The 21,712-nt window shown below is 27.1% G+C and overlaps 1 protein-coding gene across 8 annotated transcripts in view; it reads right to left on the bottom strand.

The window, feature by feature from the left end:
* Positions 1-21,712, bottom strand: part of LOC107445534 (transducin-like enhancer protein 4) — a 279,713-nt gene that overhangs the window by 238,093 nt on the left and 19,908 nt on the right. For 4 of the 8 annotated variants that reach the window (XM_043042559.2, XM_043042552.2, XM_043042553.2 and 1 more), the window contains exon 2: positions 941-1,006. The exons of the other annotated variants lie outside the window; for them this stretch is intronic. In XM_043042559.2, coding sequence (XP_042898493.1) covers positions 941-1,006 — 66 coding nt within the window. The remainder of the gene's footprint in view (positions 1-940; positions 1,007-21,712) is intronic. 8 annotated transcript variants of the gene reach the window in all.

Below are 21,712 nucleotides of genomic sequence, written 5' to 3'. Positions count from 1 at the left end.
ATACCAATACATAAAAACATTCGTGTATTTATTTGTGGAATTATGGTACTTCGATAAAACTAGTAGAATTTGTTTTTACGAATAAATGTTATTACCCCAAACTATACCAAGATAAGTCCATGGTCCCGTATGATTGTTCTTAAGCATATACCGGGTGATTGTTCGTATGATAAAGTATAACATGATTCAAAGATCTGTTATACGATGTCTACATATCATCAACTTCGATAATAATTCTCCAGACCTTGATAACAACTTTGGTTTTAAGAGTAAAGTTTAATATCCTAAAAGCCGTAATCAGCTATGCTGCTAGAAAATTAAACGGCATTACACATAAATTAATCAAAAAGTGCCACAAACTAAATCAGGCACATGAGTCCGGAAAATGAAATACCACTCGTGTGCCGTGGTAACTGTATTTATTCAATGAAGTTTAATCTTTTCCCAGATGGGCTCACAAATAAACAACTAAAAAGCGTTGTATCTTCTGTATATTTTGTGCTTAAATAAACTGCCCATTCCCACCCAGTCGATACGGTGGGTGCAATCTTCGCCCATCACGGTTTCGACCAGGGTTCAAATCCCTGTGCTAGAGGCTAAGTTTCCATCACTTTCTCTGACCATGTCAAAGTGGTACGAAATGAGCTCTAATGTAACATTCTCAGCGGTTTCAGAGCTGAAATATTGTAGGCCTCATTGGGCAGTTGGGGAGAGTGAAACGGAGACAGGGTAAATGCTTCTACCATGTAGGTGATTACTAATAAACTTCTCATTCATGAAAAGTATTTTATTATGAACATTTACTATTTATAAAGGACAGTAGAGATTTCAAACAGTGTAACAAAAGATGTATGAGAAAAGCGTTAGAAATGCGTTAGGTGTTGTTAGAAGCGGACAGGCGTTTTGTTAATGCTTGACGACAATATAATTGTTACGGTACCTCTTTCTGCATCAGGGCCATCATTGGATGAGCTCCATACGATGCGAAAGTCGGCATTCCGTCTCCCTTACAAAAAAGAAGAATTACCATGTTAGATAAAAATAAATAGTTTGTCGGAATACTATATAGGATGAGAAGAAAATATTTTCTAACTTTGACACGCAATGAAAATAAGGAAAACACATTGCGTTTTAAAGTATTTTTGTCGCCGTAGTTTTTAGTAATTTTTAAAGGCCCCCCAGCACACGTTTTTAACCTCTAAAAAATAAACAAAAAATTTTTTTTAAATTTTTTAAACAGCTATAGTTTTTAAAAAATAAACAAGACGTGTTTCTTAACCAATTTTTTTAAAAAAAGCACCATTTTTTTAAAAAAAAAATAAAATTTTAAAACTAAGAAGTGAGGCTTTTAATTTTTGCTGTAATTGAAAATGATCTGCTTTAATATTAACAAGTTTTTTTTTAATTTCGTTTTTATTAAATTTATTTGAACCTTAATTTGTCTTCAATATTCTCTCTGTCAGAACTTAATATTCCGAATTTTAAAATTGCTTTTTTTTCTCACTTTCCATTTTTTAAGGCATAAAAACTGAATGTAGAATTTTCATTTCACGAAAAACAAATTAACATAAAGTATCTAAATTACACATATTTCAATTGAATCAACTTTCTACATTTTTTCTAATAAGTCGTTTGAAAATTTTTTAAAAAAAATTTGAAAAAGTTTGTTATAGAAAAAAGAAAATAATAACACTTCAGCATCTCTCAAGTTCAATTGAAAGAAAAACAAATAAGTCTTACTAAGTATTAGTTTTAATTCAGATACAAATATATATATATANCTTAATATATATAATATATGTATATATATATGCATTTTTTAAGAGAATTAAGATGTAGTGTTTTAAATAAAAAAGCAAATCCCTAACTTTTCAAAGTTTTAGTATCACTAACTCTTTAATTATTAATTACTTCTTTCAACACATTGTTAATTTCTGAAATTTAGCGCTAGTTGCATTTACATTATTCACTAGGTACATTTACATTTAAACATTTACCAGCCATTAGCTTGCAAGCATGTTGAATGTTATCCAATTAACGCTATTTTCCGAAGCTCTGTCGCCAAGGAAAACAAAAAAAAGCCATAGTTTAAGTGCCTTACACTTGAAGCGATGCGACGATTTTAAACTATTTATATAATCTTACCCTAAAGAATTATCTGGGCTTTAAAACAGACAAATAACATAAATATTTTAAAAGTTATTAAACGTTTTTAAAAATCGCTAATTTGGCGACATTTTTACGCCAAGATGAAAATTATCATAACACTGCCTTATTTTCAGTTTTTTATGAGATCATGTAACGCAGCATTGGAGTAAGTAAAAAAAATTATACCAGAAACGCTTTTCATTATCACAAAACGGTGGCTTTTCTCCAGATTGAAGTATTGTGCCTTTCCAGAAAAGGCTCAGACAGCGCTGGCTTAAGATAGGCTTAACTTGACCTAACAATCATGAATAACATCTGCAAACTCACAGCAATTATAAAAATAGCATATTATTCGCGAAAAAGCATCATTTCATATTACGACGGGGCCTTCGAAATACAGCTTTAATAGAGCACACTTGTTGATTAATGGTATATGCATTGAATGTTTCTGATTCGTCAGCGTGAAAAAAATTTAATTTAATAAAGTGCTTGGAAAGAAACGTAACGAACTGTTAACAATTATGCAGTAACAAATCTTATACATTTCATCTACATTAACTGTTATTTTATATCAAAATAAAAGACATTTTCTCATTTATCAAGTATTGACAGTAAAAAGTATAAGCAGTAATGTCCTCAGTAATATAGCTGTGGTAAGTCAAGCCCTATCTCAGTATGTTATTATATAGAGATGTTTTTAAAGCTTCTATATTTGTACAAGTAACATTTTTACATTAATGCTTTAAAATACCGCTATTAATAATTGATCGCGTTGTAAGATTAAAGATATCAATTTAACTGATAAGATATTTAAATTTCGTAACATTTTCTTAGTGCGTAAAATTGTATTGATTAAAATCTTTGTGCTACTGGTTAAAAATACTGGGTTGATCGAGTAATAAAATATCAAATATTCACACAATGATAATTTTTTTAAAAAATCAAGTAAAAATTATTTTTAACAAATGAATTGTTCAGAAATATATTTTTAACAATAATTCGTTAAAAATCATTGTTATTCAAATAGTTTCAAAATCGCAGTTTAAATAAATTGTTGCCATCATTTATGAAAACGTAAATTATAAAAATTTTCTTTTCACTTGCTAACATATTTAAACGAAATAAAATAATTCAAGTTATGTTTTATATATATTTTATTCGAATTTAGAAATCGTGTTTTAATAACAACATCGTTTGAAATTATTAATATTCAAAATCACAATTTATTATATACCCCGCCACATTAATGAAACAATAAAATTTCATACTTTTTTAAACGAAGCTTTTTGAAGATGAAAGTTTTAAAAAATGTTCTTTATTGCTTTATAAATATTTTAAAATGTAACTATTTTTAAAGAATGACAATTTAAAGCATTCAAAAAACATTGTCATTCAAATAGTTTAAAAATAAATTAATTATTAGATATAACTCTTGTGCATTCTTGAATTATTTACTAATGCTCATTTACTAATGAAAATACTGACTCGCATAAACTAAAAATAGGATGCACAATTTTTTCTACACTTTTTCTTAATTAACAATTTTTTTAAACGAACCTATTGAAGTTTTGTAACCTATTGTAATTGATTAATTGATTTGAGAATAAAGGAAGAGTGCATGATCATCAAAAAAACATGAAAAACAATTTTTTATATGATATTGAAACCCTTAACTGTATTAATTTCTGGATTAAATTCCGGCAAAAATACTGGCGCCCTAAATGCAGCATCCGTGAAATCCATTTTGTCATAAATTCCATTTTTACCGTAAAGTTAATTTCAGTAATTTTTTGCAGTAATATTTATTTAATTACTATAATTTAGTGATTTTACATTAAATGCTACTGTATAAAAATTATGGTAAATAAGATTTTTGTGCTGTAAAAGTTTTCGATAAAATTAATTTTACTGCAAAAAGTACCGGCACTCAGGGTGCCAGTACTTTTTACCGCAATTTGATTCGAAATTTTTTACAGTGAGCATAAATGTCTAAAAATGATTGTTATTAAATGCAGTCTATCGTATGTATATAATTCTCACTGATTTTTAGTAATATGCTACATCTGTGGCTAACTCCTTGAGCACAATAGAACTTAAAATATGAACATCTAACTCTTTGTACATCAAAGCTTTTTATATCAAATATCAAACTAACTACCGTCTTTTATATTTGCCTTGGTAAATAAAATGCTTGCATATTTAAATTTAAAAAAATAAAACAAAAAAAAACTCTAAAGGAAGAAAAAAACAGTAGAGTTTGGTAAATAATAGTGACTTATATGCGTCTAAGTATTGTGCAAATAATATGTATTACGTAAAAATTTATTTTTATCACACATTTATAATCACACCTATCATTTTCATGCTTTCTTTCTAATGCACATTACAAAATAATGATTACTAAAAGAAAAACAATTAATCTCTCGAAACATTTTTCAAAAAAAGCAAAACTCAAAACCCTGCTCCAATTTTTCATTTGCAACAACAAAGTAATTCATAACCTTAACACCCAACAACCTCAACGTTTTTTTTTCCTTTTCTACCCCAGCTCCCAAATAGAGGACATCAAAACGCGTGGTGCAAGTCTGTCCTCCACTAAACCAAAACTGTTGTTCAGAAATCCATTACGGCTTATTCTACGATCGTTCAATCAAGGAACAAGAACTACAAGGGCCTTCCTCAGTCCTTCCCTTTGCACGCAAATTCTAATTGCACGTTTTCAGCACCAGTCGTCATCCACAAGAACGTGAGCTTTGATGCATGTGGTGTCAGAATTGGGAATTAGCTACTGGGAAGTGTAGCTGCAAATGTTATGAGCTATTCCCAAGCACTTAGGAGGAGTATCTCTGGATATTTCGTGACTGCTTATCAACTGCTTAACGTAGATTATTGTGTCCATTAATGTTCACTGCATCGGGATATACAGGATGTAAACTCGAATGGAGGATGCACCTCTTCAGGATGGTTTTGGGGATACTGTATAAAAGCAATTTCAGGAGAATGAATAGTGTCGATGTGCTTTTTATTTGCTACTTTTGAGATTGCTTTCTCACGGGTCAATGTGACCATTACTTTCTTGAGTTTTTCTCGCCAGTAGAATAAATTTAGTTTTTGTCTTTGCAAAGTACAGTGAGAGACGAGAGGAAAATCATCGAGCAATGTAGGAGTACGCTGAAAAAAATTTTGACCATTGCTTTCTAGAATTTATCTAAATTCTTCTGTCCAGTAGAATAAATTTAGTTTTTGTCTTAGCAAAGTACAATAATAGACGAGAGGAAAATCATCGAGGAATGTACACGGAAAAAAATTCCGGATCAAATTATGGTACAAAGTACCGGTACTTCGGGTAGATCATCCGTAAAATCCCTTTTTACCGTAAAATATTATATCGTAAAATCGATGCTTTTGAGACTGATTTCTCATGGGTCAATGTGACCATTACTTTCTTGAGTTTTTCTCGCCAGTAGAATAAATTTAGTTGTCTTAGTAAAGTACAATAATAGACAACGTAAATATAAAAGTATAATAGTAGACGAGAGGGAAATCATCGAGGAATGTACACTGAAAAAATTTCCAGATCAAATTATGGAGTACCGGCACTTCGGGTACTCCATAATTTGATCTGGAACATCCGTAAAATCCATTTTTCCGTAAAAAATCATATCGTAATTTTTACAGTAATCTTGATTTAATTACAGTGATTTTTCGTTAATTATTGCTGCAAAAATTACGGATTATCGAATTTTTTGTTCTGTAACATGCTGCCTCAAAAATTAATTTTACGGTAAAATGTACCGGCACCTTGAGTGCCGTTACATTTTACCGTAATTTGATCTGCTGTTTTTTACCTTTTACATAGAAAAATTGAATAAAACATAAAAATAACGTTTTGAGGATTTAGAATAAAAAGAATTCTGGTCACTGTGAGCAGAATAAATTTATTGAAAACATTAAAAGACGAGAGGAATATTGGTGAATACTGTAAAAAATAAGAATCAAATTACAGTATAAAATACCGGCACTTAGGATACATCATCCGTAAAATCTATTTTACAGTAAAATCTATTTTTACAGTAAAATATTACATCGTAGTTTCTACAGTAATCTTTAGTTAAACGGAGTAAAAAAATCTGATAAAAATACTCTATTGTATACAAATATCATTTCTGGTCGAAACATAACTGGTTAATAAAACCAAAATTTACAGTACTTTAACCATTTATGTGGTAGTTTTTCAGTTCATATGGTAACGCTTTACTAAAATTCTGATTTTCAAAATTATAGCTCTAATTACCTAACATATAGTAAAAAGTACAAAACTAATAGGTAAATTTAACTAAATAAATGATTTTCATGCCATGCTCTAACTTATGATGTTAAAATTAATAAATTTTATTACATTTGCCAAAAGCACATTATAAAGTAAACTTTTATTGTTAATTTTACTAAAATCGGTAAAAAATGTTCCCATTAATGTAGTTTCAAGAAAATTCCAACTGCACGCGTTCGTATTCATTCCAGTTATCATAAGCTAAAACATCAACTTTTATGCATGTGATACGAGAATCAGATATAAGCTACAGAGAAACGGAATTGCAAATATTAAATGGGAGTCAGGGTTTCTCAAAATGCGATCTTGAATAGACATGGTATGAAACGAAGCATACCATGTGGTTTTCAGGACTTCAAGTCTAAGATTAATCCTGTAATAGTATTATATCGCTATTTAAAAAAAGAAATTAAAATTTGACAAATAAAATAATGTTTTGGTGGAATCATTGGAGAATGATTTTTTTCCACTGGAAAGAAAAAAGTATATTTAACTCGAACCTCGAAATTATATGAAAATGAATTTTTCTAAACAAATCAGTATTTTTTTATTCCACTACAGTAATTTTCGGTAGATGCGCCGCAGAACCCATTAGAATTGGGTCCAAATAATATAAACCTGAAATAAACTGCCGTAAAATGATTTTCTATGGGAAAAAATTAATCATAAAATTTTTTTAAGATTTGCACTAAGAGAGAAGATTTTCGAAAATTGGAAAATACTTTTGAAATTCGGCTAATTTACTGGTTAATAATTTGAAATCCTTTGCGCTGGTAAAGTTGTATGAAAGGCAAAAGCAATTAGAGATAGATGTAAGTTATAAATTAATATTGGCTGAGGAGTTATGGCAAAGAAAATTATATTGGCTAAGGAGCTTCTTTTTTCTTCTTACGTCATAATTTGTATTTTTTTCCCCCAGTCAATCAATCAATTATGTTTCGGTCTCTCCTTTTCAGGGTACCAAAATGTTAATCAGAAAATATATTTAGGTGGCCCTATTATCATCCTATCTTGACCATTTAATCCCTTGAGTTGTATGAACTAAATAATAACCCTTTGTATAATTCGTATATTTTTAGGTTCGTTCTTTTTCTTTATTAAAATTGATTTCTTTATTGAAATTTTTGATTATTGAAATTTTTGCTTTATTTAAAAGGAGAAGTTTAAGGAGCATATAGGGAGGCATGGCGGCCTAGGGGATAGAGAGTTCGCCTCCCAATGATGTGTCCCAGTTTCAAATCCTAACTGAGGCTGGTTGGCACGACATTTGCTCCCAATTCTCAATGACCACAGTGCTGACGTAAAATATCCTCAATACACGGATCAAAGGTTAAAATCTCCTTGCCATCGGGCTAGCCATTGGTGGATTTCGTGGATGTAACTAACCCACAAATGCGAGTTTTTATCAAAAAAGTCCTTAAGAAGGCTTATTTGTCCCAATACTTGATTCAGGGGTTCCCTTATCTTCTGGTTTGGGTTTGAAATTACAAGGCTACGGTGTTGAAATTTGGAAGTCGCAAACTCAGAATCGGGTTGGTAATTCAACGCCGGTTATAAAATAGAAAATTTAAAAAAAAGCATATAGAGGGGGATAATAATCATTCGAAATCTCTAAATAGAGATAATTTAGAAGCCTTTTTTTTTTTCAAGAAATCAAAGATAAATAGTTTTAATCTTATCAGGAACTTGTCAATCATGCCAATAAAAATAAAGTCGACAAAATTCATTCGGGAAATTACATTTTATAAGATATATTATTTGCTTAGTAAGATAAACTTAACAAGTATTGTGTCAGTAAACGATGTTTATCTTTCAACAGAAAAGGAGTCATTAAAATAAACAAACTGAAGGACATAAAAATATACGAAAGACATGTAAGAGATCGAACTATGATTATGACATTCTGATCTTAGTTACCTCCATGTTATTAAAAAACTAACATAAAAAAAAAAGTCTTGGGGAAAATGTTGTTCATTTTTGGAACTAGGTCATTTTTGGAACTAGGCAAAAATTTTACGGGTTAAAATTTTTAAATGTGCACGCAAAATATTTATACTCAACCTTCAATTTAAAAATTTTGAAAAATTTTATTGAAAAATTTTATTTTTAAATGTCATTAGCATTTTTTTAAAAACACTACGCAAATTGGGAAAGCTTTATTTACTTCCTTATAATGAAATTTGTGTGATTAAATGATTATACTTTTTTAAATTATTTTTGAATAAAAATCATATCGATATACACTGAGAAGAAAGTGTGGTCAAAACTAACCGAATATCGTAAAATTTAGCGTGCTTCTGGCTCTATGGGAGTACCAAAATGCCCGAAAAATTTTAACTAAGCACTTTGGTGATGATTTTGAGAAAATTAACAATAAATTATGGTTTTATAACGTGTGATAAAATTTCGTAAATGCTGTAAAATGCAGTAATTTTAAAATGATACTTTAGAGTGTGACAAAATTTACTTTTCAGTCTTCTATTTTTTATTAAATTTGTGATAGTAAGAGCTATAACTTTGAAAACCAGAATGTCTGTGATGATAAGAGCTATAACTTTGCAAACCAGAATGTCTGTTAAACCGTTACTAAATGCACGGAAAAATTGCTAAATGAATGATATCAATACCAAATATTTTGGTTTTAGTACCAGAATTATGAGTTTTTTCCCAGAAATTTCATTAACCTACAGTACGCAAATTTCACCAGAATTTTTTCCTCCGTGCATATATTGTCATTGAAAAAAAAATTTCTGCAGTTACTGCAAGTTGTGATATTAGAAAGAGTACCAATAGCGCTACTAGAAAAAGTAGAAATAGTGCTATTAGAAAAAGTAGAAATAGTGCTATTAGAAAAAGTAACAATAGTGCTATTAGAAAAACTTGAAACAGTGCTATTAGAAAAAGTAGAAATAGTGCTATTAGAAAAAGTACAAGCTATTAGAAAGTACAAATTTTTCTATTAGAAAGAGTGCAAATAATGCTATTAGAAAATGTACAACGAGTGCTATTGGAATGAGTACAAGCTATTTGAAAGAAAACAAATTTTTCTTTCAAAAGAGTATAAATAATGCTGTTAAAAAGTTTCGATCATTACATTTCAAAGTGTACTAACATTTTTGACGCATAAAAAAAAATTAGGGCATTGAGAGGAAATACTGTTTCTTTATATTTATATAGCAGTGTTCATATTATTTTGCCTTAACTTTAAATTATTTGTTTCTTATCATGATTTCTCAATAATTTAAATTATAATTCATTGTAAATTAGAATAAGAAAACAAATAATTTAAGTTCTTCAATCTGTCTATAAATCTGAATGCCTGGACTAAAAGATCTTACAGTTTTTGTAACTAAAAGACCTTCAGTTGTCAAAGTAAAATTAGAATATTTTTGTATATTATAATTTTGTATATTATAATTCATAATAGTTTCAAATATAATTACACTTCAACCATTTTAAAGTAAAATCAGAAAAAAATTGGGTTTTTCTATCTGTCCATAAATTTGAAAACACGGACTAAAGGATCTTTCAGTTTTTGTAGCTTAAGGACCTTCAGTTTTTTAAAGTAACTATAAATTCTTAAAGCTCATCATAATTTCTCCAAAAAAAATTCAGTTTTAATTAAAATTAAAGCATTTTAAAGTAAAATAAGAAAAAATGTTTGGGTTTTGCCTTCTATTCATTAATCTGGATATACGGACTAAAAGATCATTAAAGTAACATCGAAAAGAACATTTAGTTTTTAAAGGGTCGATACATTTTTGAGATTTATTATTATTTCGCACTAATATCGGTTGTAATTCTAACATTTTAAAATAAAAGAAGAAGAAAATTTCAGTTATTTTATTATCTGTTCTTAAATCTGAACATACGGACTAAGATTTTTCAGTTGCTGTAGCTTAAGTATCTTCAGCTTTGTAAAGGATCTAAACATTTTTGTAGTTAATCATTATTTCAAAGTAATTTCAACTATAATTATAATTCAATCAGTTTAAAAAACTAAAAAAAAAATCATGTGTGTTTTTTATTTTATTCATAATCTGGATATACGGACTAAAGGATCGTTCAGTTTTTGTATTTAAAGAACATTTAGTTCTGTAAAGGATCTATACATTTTTGTAACTTGTCATCATTTTTCAATAATAATTACGATCCAATCATTTTAAAGTAAAATAAGTAACAAAAAAAATTTTTTTTTTATTTTTTATTTTTTTTTTTTTTTTTTTTAATCTGCCTATAAATCCAGTTTTTTTTTTATTATAAACTATCTTCTATTCTTTTTTTTGTATTATCTTCCAATCCTTTTTTATTATCTTCTACTCTTATCAACCATTCTTTTCAAATAAACAATCAATAACAATGATATTTTTATAAATGCAATGCAATGAAAAACCATTCATCTACTAGATTTGACAGCTTTTGAAATTTAAAAATAATATCAAAAAACGATCAGATCTGCGAGATTCAACTGATATTCTCACAAATATAAGTAAAAAACGTTTATAGTTTGATATTTCCATTTAAGCTGTTATCAGCATAGATATATGTATATAAAAGAATAAGAAAAAGAAAGAACTTCCCCTGTGTCCCATCGCTCCTGCGCATGAATTTTTCATCACTCTTGTGACGTGATTGGGCAAGAACCATAAGATGCAGTGGAGCGTGAGACACTCAGTGACTTTTAAAATCTTTTCTTTGAGCAAAAGATGCTTTTATACACAAAAGAAACGAATACTTCCAGATCTACTTCTTCTTATCAACAATAGAACATGTTTTGTAAAATCTTGTATTTTCTTTTCCCACACGCGTTCACTTATTCTTTTTTCTAGAAAGAAGATTTAGAAGCGATGGAAAATGCATTTAACTCTTAACCTAATGTTCTGTAGATTTAAAGAATGATTTCATGAACTATTTCTTCTAGAATAGGGCCTTTTCTATCGATTTATGTATGTTAGAGAAATTTTTAATATAAAAAACTGTCAATAATTGATAAATCTAATTTTAATTTCGAAATGTAAATTAAGATTTTGGGGAATTGAGTTTTCAATAAAAAAAAAAAATTAGCTAAAAATGATGCCAAATGTAGTTTTTTTTTTATCTATTTACTTATATTAAGAGAGATTTTAAATATAAAAAATTCTCAATAATTGATGAATTTTATTTTGAAAAGTAAGTATAATTTTAACTCTTAAAAAAGTTGAAGATTTTAGAAAATTACGTTTTTGGTCAAAAGATATGAGCTAAAAATATGACAAATCTATTAAAATTTTGAAAAATTTAAAAAATTATTGTTTTTTTTTTAAAAATTTGTTACCCAAAATTCGCTCAATTTAAGTCATTTGAATACGTATTTACACAAAAAATAGCTCTGGTAATGAAATGCTTTCATGCAAATAATAATGTAACTTACAAAATGCAATAGAAAAACTCTTATACAATAAAAATTATAATAATCTCTGCAAATTTAGTTTTTTTTAGAATTGGTTTTATACATAAAACCTTTTTTTACGTGGAAAGCTTTTTACGCAAAACATTTTCCCAACAAAAAAGAAAAAATTTTACTAAACCTAACTCCAACACAACTTTTTCCCCTAACACAAACACTTTTGTTACATAAAACTCTCGTATTCAAAAAACTGTAATTTGCTGAAAATTTTTTTTTTCAGAAACGCTCTTTTACGCAAAGCTTTTTTGCACAAGACTACTCTTTTCACAAACGCTTTTTTACACAAGACTACTATTTCAACTCAAAACTAATTTTTTGACACAAAACTATTTTTTAAAGAAAACTTTTTTTTACGTAAGACAACCTTTTTATACAAAACGCTATTTTACCTGAGACTTTTTTACTCAAAACGCTTTTTTACACAAGACTTCTGTTTTTACACAAAATGCTTTTGTTAGATAGAACAGTTTTATGCACAAAGTTCTTTTTTTAACCAGAAATTTGATTACCATACAGTAGGTAATTTTACCAGAGTTTTTTCGCAGTGTAATATGATAATAATTCCATTATCACATTTTCCGTGTATCAAAAATTAAAAACAACATTTTTTAAACAATGTCCCGCCGAAGATTTCTGAATGAATTCAGTATACTCAATAAACGGTACAACATATATTAAAATTCTAAACATCGTGTGCATTTTTAAAATTGTTTTAAAATTGTGTATAAGTGTTGTGTGTAATTGTGTATCTTCCTAAAAAAAATCCATAACACATTTATTAGAATAAAAAAAACATTCATTTGATAAAAAAAAACATTTGTCAGATTAAAAAAAAGCTTCGACACGCACAATATAAAGGCCTAAAATGAAGAAAAAATTGTAGTAAATTCGGTTGAGTATTTAGGATTCGTCTAGTTTTAACAACACTTTTTAAAAAAATATTAATTTTATTACTTTTTTTAAAATGTCCCGCCGAAGATTTCTGAATGAATTTAGTATTCTCAATAAATGGTACAACATATATTAAAATTCCATACATCGTATGTATTTTCAAAATTGTTTTAAAATTGCGTATAAACCTTCCTAAAAAATTTAAAAATACCATTTGATATACCATTATTCTATAAAAAAAATATAAAAAGAACATTTATTGTATTAAATAAACATTTATTAGATAAAAAAATAACATTTATTACATTTAAAAAAAGGTTCAGCACGCACAATATAAAGACCAAAAATGAAGAAGAAAATTGTGGTAAATTCGGTTGAGTATTCAAGATTCGCCCAGCTCTAACAAAACTGTTTTTAAAAAAAATATTAATTTCATTACTTTTTTAAAAAAAAGTCCCGACAGAGATTTCTGAATGAACGATAAATAACTCAATAAATGGTACAACATATACTAAAATTCTAAACACCGTATGAATTTTTAAAATTGTTTTGAAATTGTGTATAAGCCTTCTTAAAAAATACAAAAAAAAAACAAAAAAAAAACAAAACAAAAAATACAAAAACACAGTTATTCGATAATAAGAAATAAAAAAATCACTTATTCGATAAAAAAAAAAGATTTATCACATAAAAAAAAGGCTTCCACACGCACAATATAAAGGCCAAAAAATAAAAAATAAAATAATTGTGGTAAATTCGGTTGAGTATTCAGTATTCGTCCAGCTCTACCAATCACACCTCACCTATTATTGCAGTTACATGAAAGTAACGGAGCGTAAAGCGTTAAGTTCTACCACATTTTCCCAAAAAGGACTACTTTTATAGGCAATTTTTTTATTTATGGTATCCGCCAATACTTGGCTGCTATCTAAGTGAAGTGATGGTAAATGGGAAACATGCGCCTTCGCTAGTACAATTTATGTTTTACAACCTGCTTACGTGGGAATTAAGCGAGACTCGCTTCGTGAACAGTAACAGATTTATCTTTTCCTATATTGCATCGCAAGAGAAATTTCCCCCCGAATTATTTATGATTTTAAAAGGTAGCAACTGAAACTTTTAATTTTGATTAATGAAACAGAGGTCGCATGATTTTTAAGTTATTAATTTTCAATATTAACCAGTAATATTAAAAAAAAAGTCAATTCCTACTTATGTAAACAAAGTAAAATTTTATTTTAGTTACTTTTTATTAAATAATTGCATGTTTTTTCTTCTCTTATATAAATAAAAAGCATTTTATTAACGATTGAAAATTTGAACAAGATATAGGGAGAGTGTGAACTAATAGCAGGAATTGATAAAAAGAGAGTTTTTTGAATTATGGTCTATCAGAAACTTTGACTTTTGACTAACTTATAAATAACTTATAACTAACTGTTCATGTAAGTCATTTTTTGCTGGATTTATAACTCATATAACAATATTAGTTCATAACACATATAAAAGAAATAATTGCTTTTAACAGATATAACAAAAATGACTTATAACTGATAAAACAGGATTAATTTTTGACTGATTTGAACCATATTAATTTATAAATGATGTAAAAGTATTTGCTTATAACTCGCATTGGTTTTGACTGTTACAACAGAAATATTTAGTGTATAGGTAATATTAGTGACTACTATAAAACATTGTTAAAACAAATGATCCACTTATTTGTCATGTATTCAAATGAATAATATAATAATGAATAGACATATTTTTTAAAAGGTTTTATTATTATTATTATTGAAAAAATGCGCCTTTGTTTTTTATAAATTTATAATTTTTTTCAATAATAATATAATTTATAATTTCCTCATTTTGTTTCAAATTTAGTAATAAAGAATAATAATGCAATCAGGCAAAATATTTAAACTTTCGAATTAATGTTATATTGGTAAAATAGCAAATGCTTGATAAATTCACAATATAAAGATGAACTATGCATTTGAAAGAAAATCATAGAAGCATTTGCTTGTAATATTTTAACACAGTAATTGATTGTGATAATTGAATATTTATTGAGATTGATTAAAATAATTGAATAATAAAGAGTTTCAAATTGCCAAAAACATGTATTTAAACCACCACCTGGAAACAACTTTTAACCATCAATATTTATTCAATATCATCAACATTGACTTAACTGTTATAACAGTATTGACTTATAAACGATATAACACTTTTGGCTTAGGACTGATTTGACAGTGATATTATAATTCAGCTTATAACTAATATAACGGCATTGACTTAAGACTGATCATAAAGTAATAACTTCTAAATAATAAAACCGAATTGGCTTATGACAGATAGAACAGAGAAATGATTTATAATTGAAATAACAATATTGGCTTTCAAGACATATAACAGTACTGACTTAAAAATGGAAAACAGTATTATTTTTAAGCATAGCTATAGTTATTTATTTTCAATCACTGTTTGTTATAATTTGATCCTCCGGATAACGATTTTAAATTTTAATTTTTAATACTGTTAATTTTCAATTTTAAAATTAAAATTTTAATTAAAGTAAATTTTTAATTTTTAAATAAAATTTGCTTGAAGAAAAAAACTACTTTTTTGCTAGCAGGTGTAATAATAATAAAAATAATAATAAAAAAAAATCCCTCAAAAAATATAGGAGTAAAATTAATTAAACAAATCAAATTATTTTTTTGACAAATAATACTGATATAGGACTAAAGACTTAAAATACAGAAACAATGAATGTCTTAAATTGAAGGAAAAAAAATTATATGAAATTGTCAAAAACACAGTGTAGAAAAAAATTTTCATCTATTGTTTTTTACGGTCATCAATTAATTTCATTATTTTTTTTATTCAACATTGATTATGCTCATATAACAGTATTGATTTATAAACGTTATAACAGATTTGGCTTATAACTAATCCAACAATGATGACCTCTAAGTAATAAAACAATAATGGTTTTCGACTGAATAATGGCCCTTAACAGAAACAGCTTATAACTGAAATAAAAATATTGATTTTTAACTGAACAAAGAAAAATAGGATTGGAAAAGAATTATATTGATAGAATTATTTTGTATGATAACGTCATAACGAATCCGTCTATTTCGTGACCTAGACGATTGATTTGTAATAAATATATTAATCCAAGTATAGAGACTACAAGCATTCAAGTAGATTCTATATCAGAATTTAATCATTTATCGAAAGACGATTAAAAATTTCGCTCATCTTGTGTTACAGCAATAACAATTGTAATAAAATCATTGAAAAAATATTTCAGCACAAATACTTAAGAACATTTAATTAAACCATCATGTGGAAATCAAATTGCAGCCATCTTTGTTTGAATCACAGAATTTTTCATTCAATATAGACTTACCTGACAAGCATAACAGTTTGGGTTAATTATTTATATAACAGTAATGAATTTCAACTGATATAACACTATTGACTTAAAGAATAATCTAGTAGTAATGACTTTGAACCGATAAAACAGTATTACATTGATATAACAGAAATGTGTTATAACTAAACAAACAATATTGGAATTTTCCTGATTTAACAGTATTGATTAATAATGACACAATACTATAAGCCTCAAATCTAACTTTACTTATTTGCTTGAGTCATCATTTATTTTATTCAATCTAAACTGATTACTGATGTAACATCTTGGACTTATAAACGATATAACAGTTTGAGTTTATTACTGATACAACAATAATGAATTTCAACTGATATAACAGTACTGCTTAATGACACAATGCTATTAGCTTTAAATCTAACTAAACTCATCTATTTTCAATAGCAGTTTTTAATAATCTCAGCCTACAAATAACGGTTTAAAATTTTAAATCCATTTTTTTGCTAGATGGCGAAAACACTTTTTTATTAACAATTTTCAAAATCTCACTGATAAAAACAATATAAAAACAATTCTCTTCAAACAAAGATATGTTTGGAAAAGAATTTTATCGATAGAATTATTTTTTGTCTGTGTCATAACAAAACAGTCATTTTCGGGAGCTGGACGATTGATTTGTGAAAAATATATTCATCTTGGAATACAGACTACAAACAGTTAAGAAGCTTCTCTAACCTCATATATCGAATATCGATTAGAAACTTTGCTCATCATATGTTACAGTAAGAGACGATAATTATAATAAATTCATTAAAGAAATATTTCAATGCAAATGATAAAAAACATTTAATTAAACCACCATGTGGAAACTTAATTGCAGTTAATTCAATACAGACTGATAACTGATATAATAGATTTATAAATAATATAACAGTTTGGGTTTATAACTGTTATAACAATAATGAATTCCAACTGATATAACAGTATTGACTGGATGACTAATCTCGCAGTTATGACTTTGAACTGATAAAACAGTATTGTCTTAAAACTGATATAACAGTATTGCTTAAAAATGACAACAAAACTATTAGTTTTAAATCTAAATGTACTACTTTATTTTTTAATTGTAGTTTCTAATAATCTCAACCAACAGATTAAAATTTTAATTAAAGTAAAATTTTAATTTTTAAATTTGAAATTAATTTTAAATTTTTAAATAATTTAAATAAAATTAATAATAAAATTTGCTTGAAGAAAAAAACTACTTTTTTGCTAGCAGATGTAATAATAATAAAAAATAATAAAAAAAATCCCTCAAAAAATATAGGAATAAAATTAATTAAACAGATCAAATTATTTTTTATAACTGTTATAACGATTTAAAGTTTTTAAATCTACTTTTTCGCCAGATGACGAAAACATCTTTTTACCAATAGCTTTCAAAATTAAACTGATAAAAACAATATTGGATGATTGATTTGTGATAAACATATTCATTTTAGTTTAGAGACTACGTGAAGTTGAGAAGCTCCTATATTCCTATGTATCGGAAGGCGATTAGAAGCTTCGCTTATCTTAAATTTCATTAAGAGACAATAATAGTTATAACAAAATCATTAAAATAATATTTCAGTATAAATAGTTAAAAATATTTAATTAAACCACCATGAGGAAATCAAATTGTAGCCATCTTTATTTGAATCATCATTTATTTTACTCAATATGGGCTGATAACTGATGTAACAGCAATGACTGTAAACAATAAAACAGTTAATAATAAAACAATAACAGTAAATAATAAAACAGTTTGGTTTATAACTGTTATAACAATAATGAATTTCAACTGATATAGCAGTATTAACTAGAGGGCTAATCTCGCAATAATGACTTTGTATTGTTAAAACAGCATTAGCTTAAGAATGATGTATTATAAATGACTTATAACTAAACAACAATATTGAAATTTACCGGACTTAACGATATTGCTTAAAAATGACACAAAATTATTAGTTTTAAATCTAACTTTACTAATTGATCTTCAGTCGCTATAACTGTTTAGGTTTATTACGGATATAACAATAATGAATTTCTACTGATATAATAGTATTAACTTGAATAATCTAGCAGTAATAGCTTTGAACTGATTGCATTATGACTTATATAACAAAAGTGATTTGAAGACTAATCTAGCAGTAATGACTCAGAACTAATGAAACAGTGCCTTATAACTGATATAACAGCAATGACTTACAACAAAATAATATTGGAATTTACCTGATTTAATAATATTTTTTTTAAAAATAACACAACACTATTGTCTTTAAACATAATTATACTTATTTATTACAGTTTACAACCTAGAGATTATTAATGTTCAATCTATTTTTGCACCAGATGACAAAAACACTTTTTTTCTAACAGCTTTTAAATCACACTGATAAAAACAACATTAAAAAATATTCTCTCCAAACAAAGATAGGATTGGAAAAGAATTACACTGATAGAATTATTTTTTGTCGGTGTCATAACAAAACAGTCATTTTCGAGAGCTGGATGATTGATTTGTGATAAATATATTGATCTAAGTATAGAGACTACAAGCAGTTAAGAAGCTTCTACTCGTATATCCCCATTTATCGAAAGTCGATTAGGAACTTCGCTCATCTCGTATTACTGTAAGAGACAACGGCAATTATCTGTTTTAGCATTCTCTAGTCTCTCGCCGAGTTTTTGGGTGTCCTTTTATGTTGATTGGCGATAAGTGCTTGTTTTTCGATCCAAGCTGTAATTGCTTGTTTCGTAATCCTGAACGATGAATGTAATTCTCCTTTTTCTCACTCCGAGAAGTTTGATACGATACTGAAAAATCGCCAACAGAACAATCAGATTAATGGTATTTTTTATACTGATCGTTGTTTCAAACTCGTTATTAAACTTGATTTGACACCAAACTTAAAATGACAAATGATCGAAATCAAAGATAAAAATAATTTTAAAACAAATGTGTAGAATTTGTTTACTTTTAATAGCATTTTTTACACACGGAGGAATAATTTTGTAATTTTAAAAACAAGTTGTAAATCTATGCAATTTTATCGAAAGGTAAATACAACTATGAGAAATGTTAAGCTTTTGTATCTCAGTGAAAGGTAATTTCTACTGTTATTTTAGCGATACATAATTATGTTTTTAATACGTTTGCTAAGTTTCTAGATCATTCACATCAGACTTTGATGTACTATTTGCATTGCTGAGGAGATACGTTTTACAAACGTAGAAGAGAATGTGGATACCGGCACTTTTTACCGCAACATGTTACGGAAACATCTGATATACTGTAACTTTTACAGCAATAATTACCGTAAAATACTAAATAACTCTAATTAAATAAATATGGCTGTAAAAATTACGGTATAATATTTTACAGTGAAAAATATTTTACGGATGATGCAGTCAAAGTAACTCACTGGAATTTTTTTTTTCTTACAGTGTAGTAGATCATCACTAATTTCTTTTTTTTTTTTTTTTAATTTTTAGCTTTATATTTTTACCCATAGGTAGTTAGGCAGTATCATATTAAATTGCGTTTTAAAAACAAAAATTAACAATATCACGACATTCAAAATATTTTACAAACCATTGCAAAACGGTGTATAAAGGGAATTTCAACCTATATGTAAAATTTCTAGATCATTAGTAATAAATTTTTGATATGTTTATTTATAGTTGCTAAGACACGCTTTAGAAACGTATAGTTGAGTGGAGTACAGTTCACACCTCTAAAACACTTATTTTTACTTGAAGATAGTCACCTACACTATAAAAAAGAAATTGGAGTTAAAATAAAATTAATTTTTTTACAGTGTATGTAGCTACACTTTTCTTTACTACTTCACTATTATAGTTTTATTTATTTACATATTTTCATTTTTTATTTTTCTGTTTATTGCGCATTAAAATCAACCTAATGGCTTCATTAAAAAACAATCAAATTGCAAAAACATGTCATTTAAAAAACAAGCACAATTTTAGAAATAATTATGTTCGCTATAATTCTTCCAATCAATTGTTATCTTTTGCATGATAATTACAGTTCTGTACTTAAAAATATATTTCAACACCAAATTTTTTACACTGTAGTCTTGCCTGAGTTTCAGTATAAGTTATGCCTGAAATTCAGGTTATGCAAATCTCAAATATTTTCCTGAAGTTTTTTTATTTTCAAATGAAAAAGCAAATAAGACATTATCTCTATTTTGTAAAATAAGAAGTACGGAAAAAAAAACATTCTGAGTAAAAAAAAACATTACATTTGCAACTGACATAATTTTGATCATTCTGATCTTTTAATCGTTTTCAATTAAAAATCTCTCAAAAGGAAACATTTTGGATTTTACGAAATACATAGTAAAAAGAAATAACAGCAATAACAACTTTAAGATAAATTAAAAAGAAAAATAAAGGAAAAAAATAACACTCAAGAACCATACTTAAGGCTAAGACGTAAAAGTTAATAACGGCAAATTACAATAATAAGTTAGTAATAACAAGTTAATACTTAATTACACCATAGTTAAAGTGTAAATACACAACGAACTACTGAAATCACATTCGAATCTAGAATTATTTACATATTGTTTATCAAGTTGGAAATGTGTCATTATAAAGTTAAAACTAACATCCAAGTCAAATAAAACCTAACGTTTGCTTCGTTATCTATCCAAGCTGCAGCTGAAAACATGCCAATTTTTCTTCAATGCTGTCATCACAGGAAAACTGCGAATTCTCGAGTTGAAATTGCGCCAACACCGCAGAGTGAATTAACAAAGAAAGAAAAACGGAATTAACTATCTACATAAAACATCAGAATACTACAATAAAAAAAGATGTAAGATATAAAAAAAAAAGCACAGGGTAAAAACTGTGAAGTAGTTTAGATATTGAACACTATTTGACTGACCCACTATTTCATTTACTCTCCAGTTTAAAAGTTCACACTCTGCAATTTAAGAATCTTCTGTTACTAATAGGATTAAACAATAGTGTGAGTTAATTTTCAAAAAAAAATAGTGTTTTTAAAATGGCCCTTTGTATTAAAATAATCTTACATTAAAAATAAAAAAAAAATAGTGTTCAATCAACAACGGAAGTGGTACTAACTATATTATACTACTCCCTACATGACTTTTAAATTTATTTTAGTGTTTTACTTCACAAAGAATGTTCTTTTACACTACTTCGTTACTATGTACTATATTTTATAATTTTTATATTGGTTGATAGCTCTAAATGATAATTTTTGACTTGTCATTAAAAAATAATCATCGCTAAAAGTATTTATTATTTGAATCTATTTAAAAACTATATCAATTGAGAAATTTGCAAAATAATTTGTGTTATGAAGTAATTTATCAACTTTAAATTCAAAAAACAGCTGAAAGATAATAATTTTTATTTCTGTTGATATTCTTTTTTTCGGTCATTAATAAAT

This window comes from Parasteatoda tepidariorum, chromosome 7 (assembly GCF_043381705.1).
Source record: "Parasteatoda tepidariorum isolate YZ-2023 chromosome 7, CAS_Ptep_4.0, whole genome shotgun sequence".
Taxonomy (NCBI): Eukaryota; Metazoa; Arthropoda; class Arachnida; order Araneae; family Theridiidae; genus Parasteatoda; species Parasteatoda tepidariorum.
Note: the sequence above shows the minus strand (reverse complement) of the source record. Positions and strands in the feature narration are given on the sequence as shown.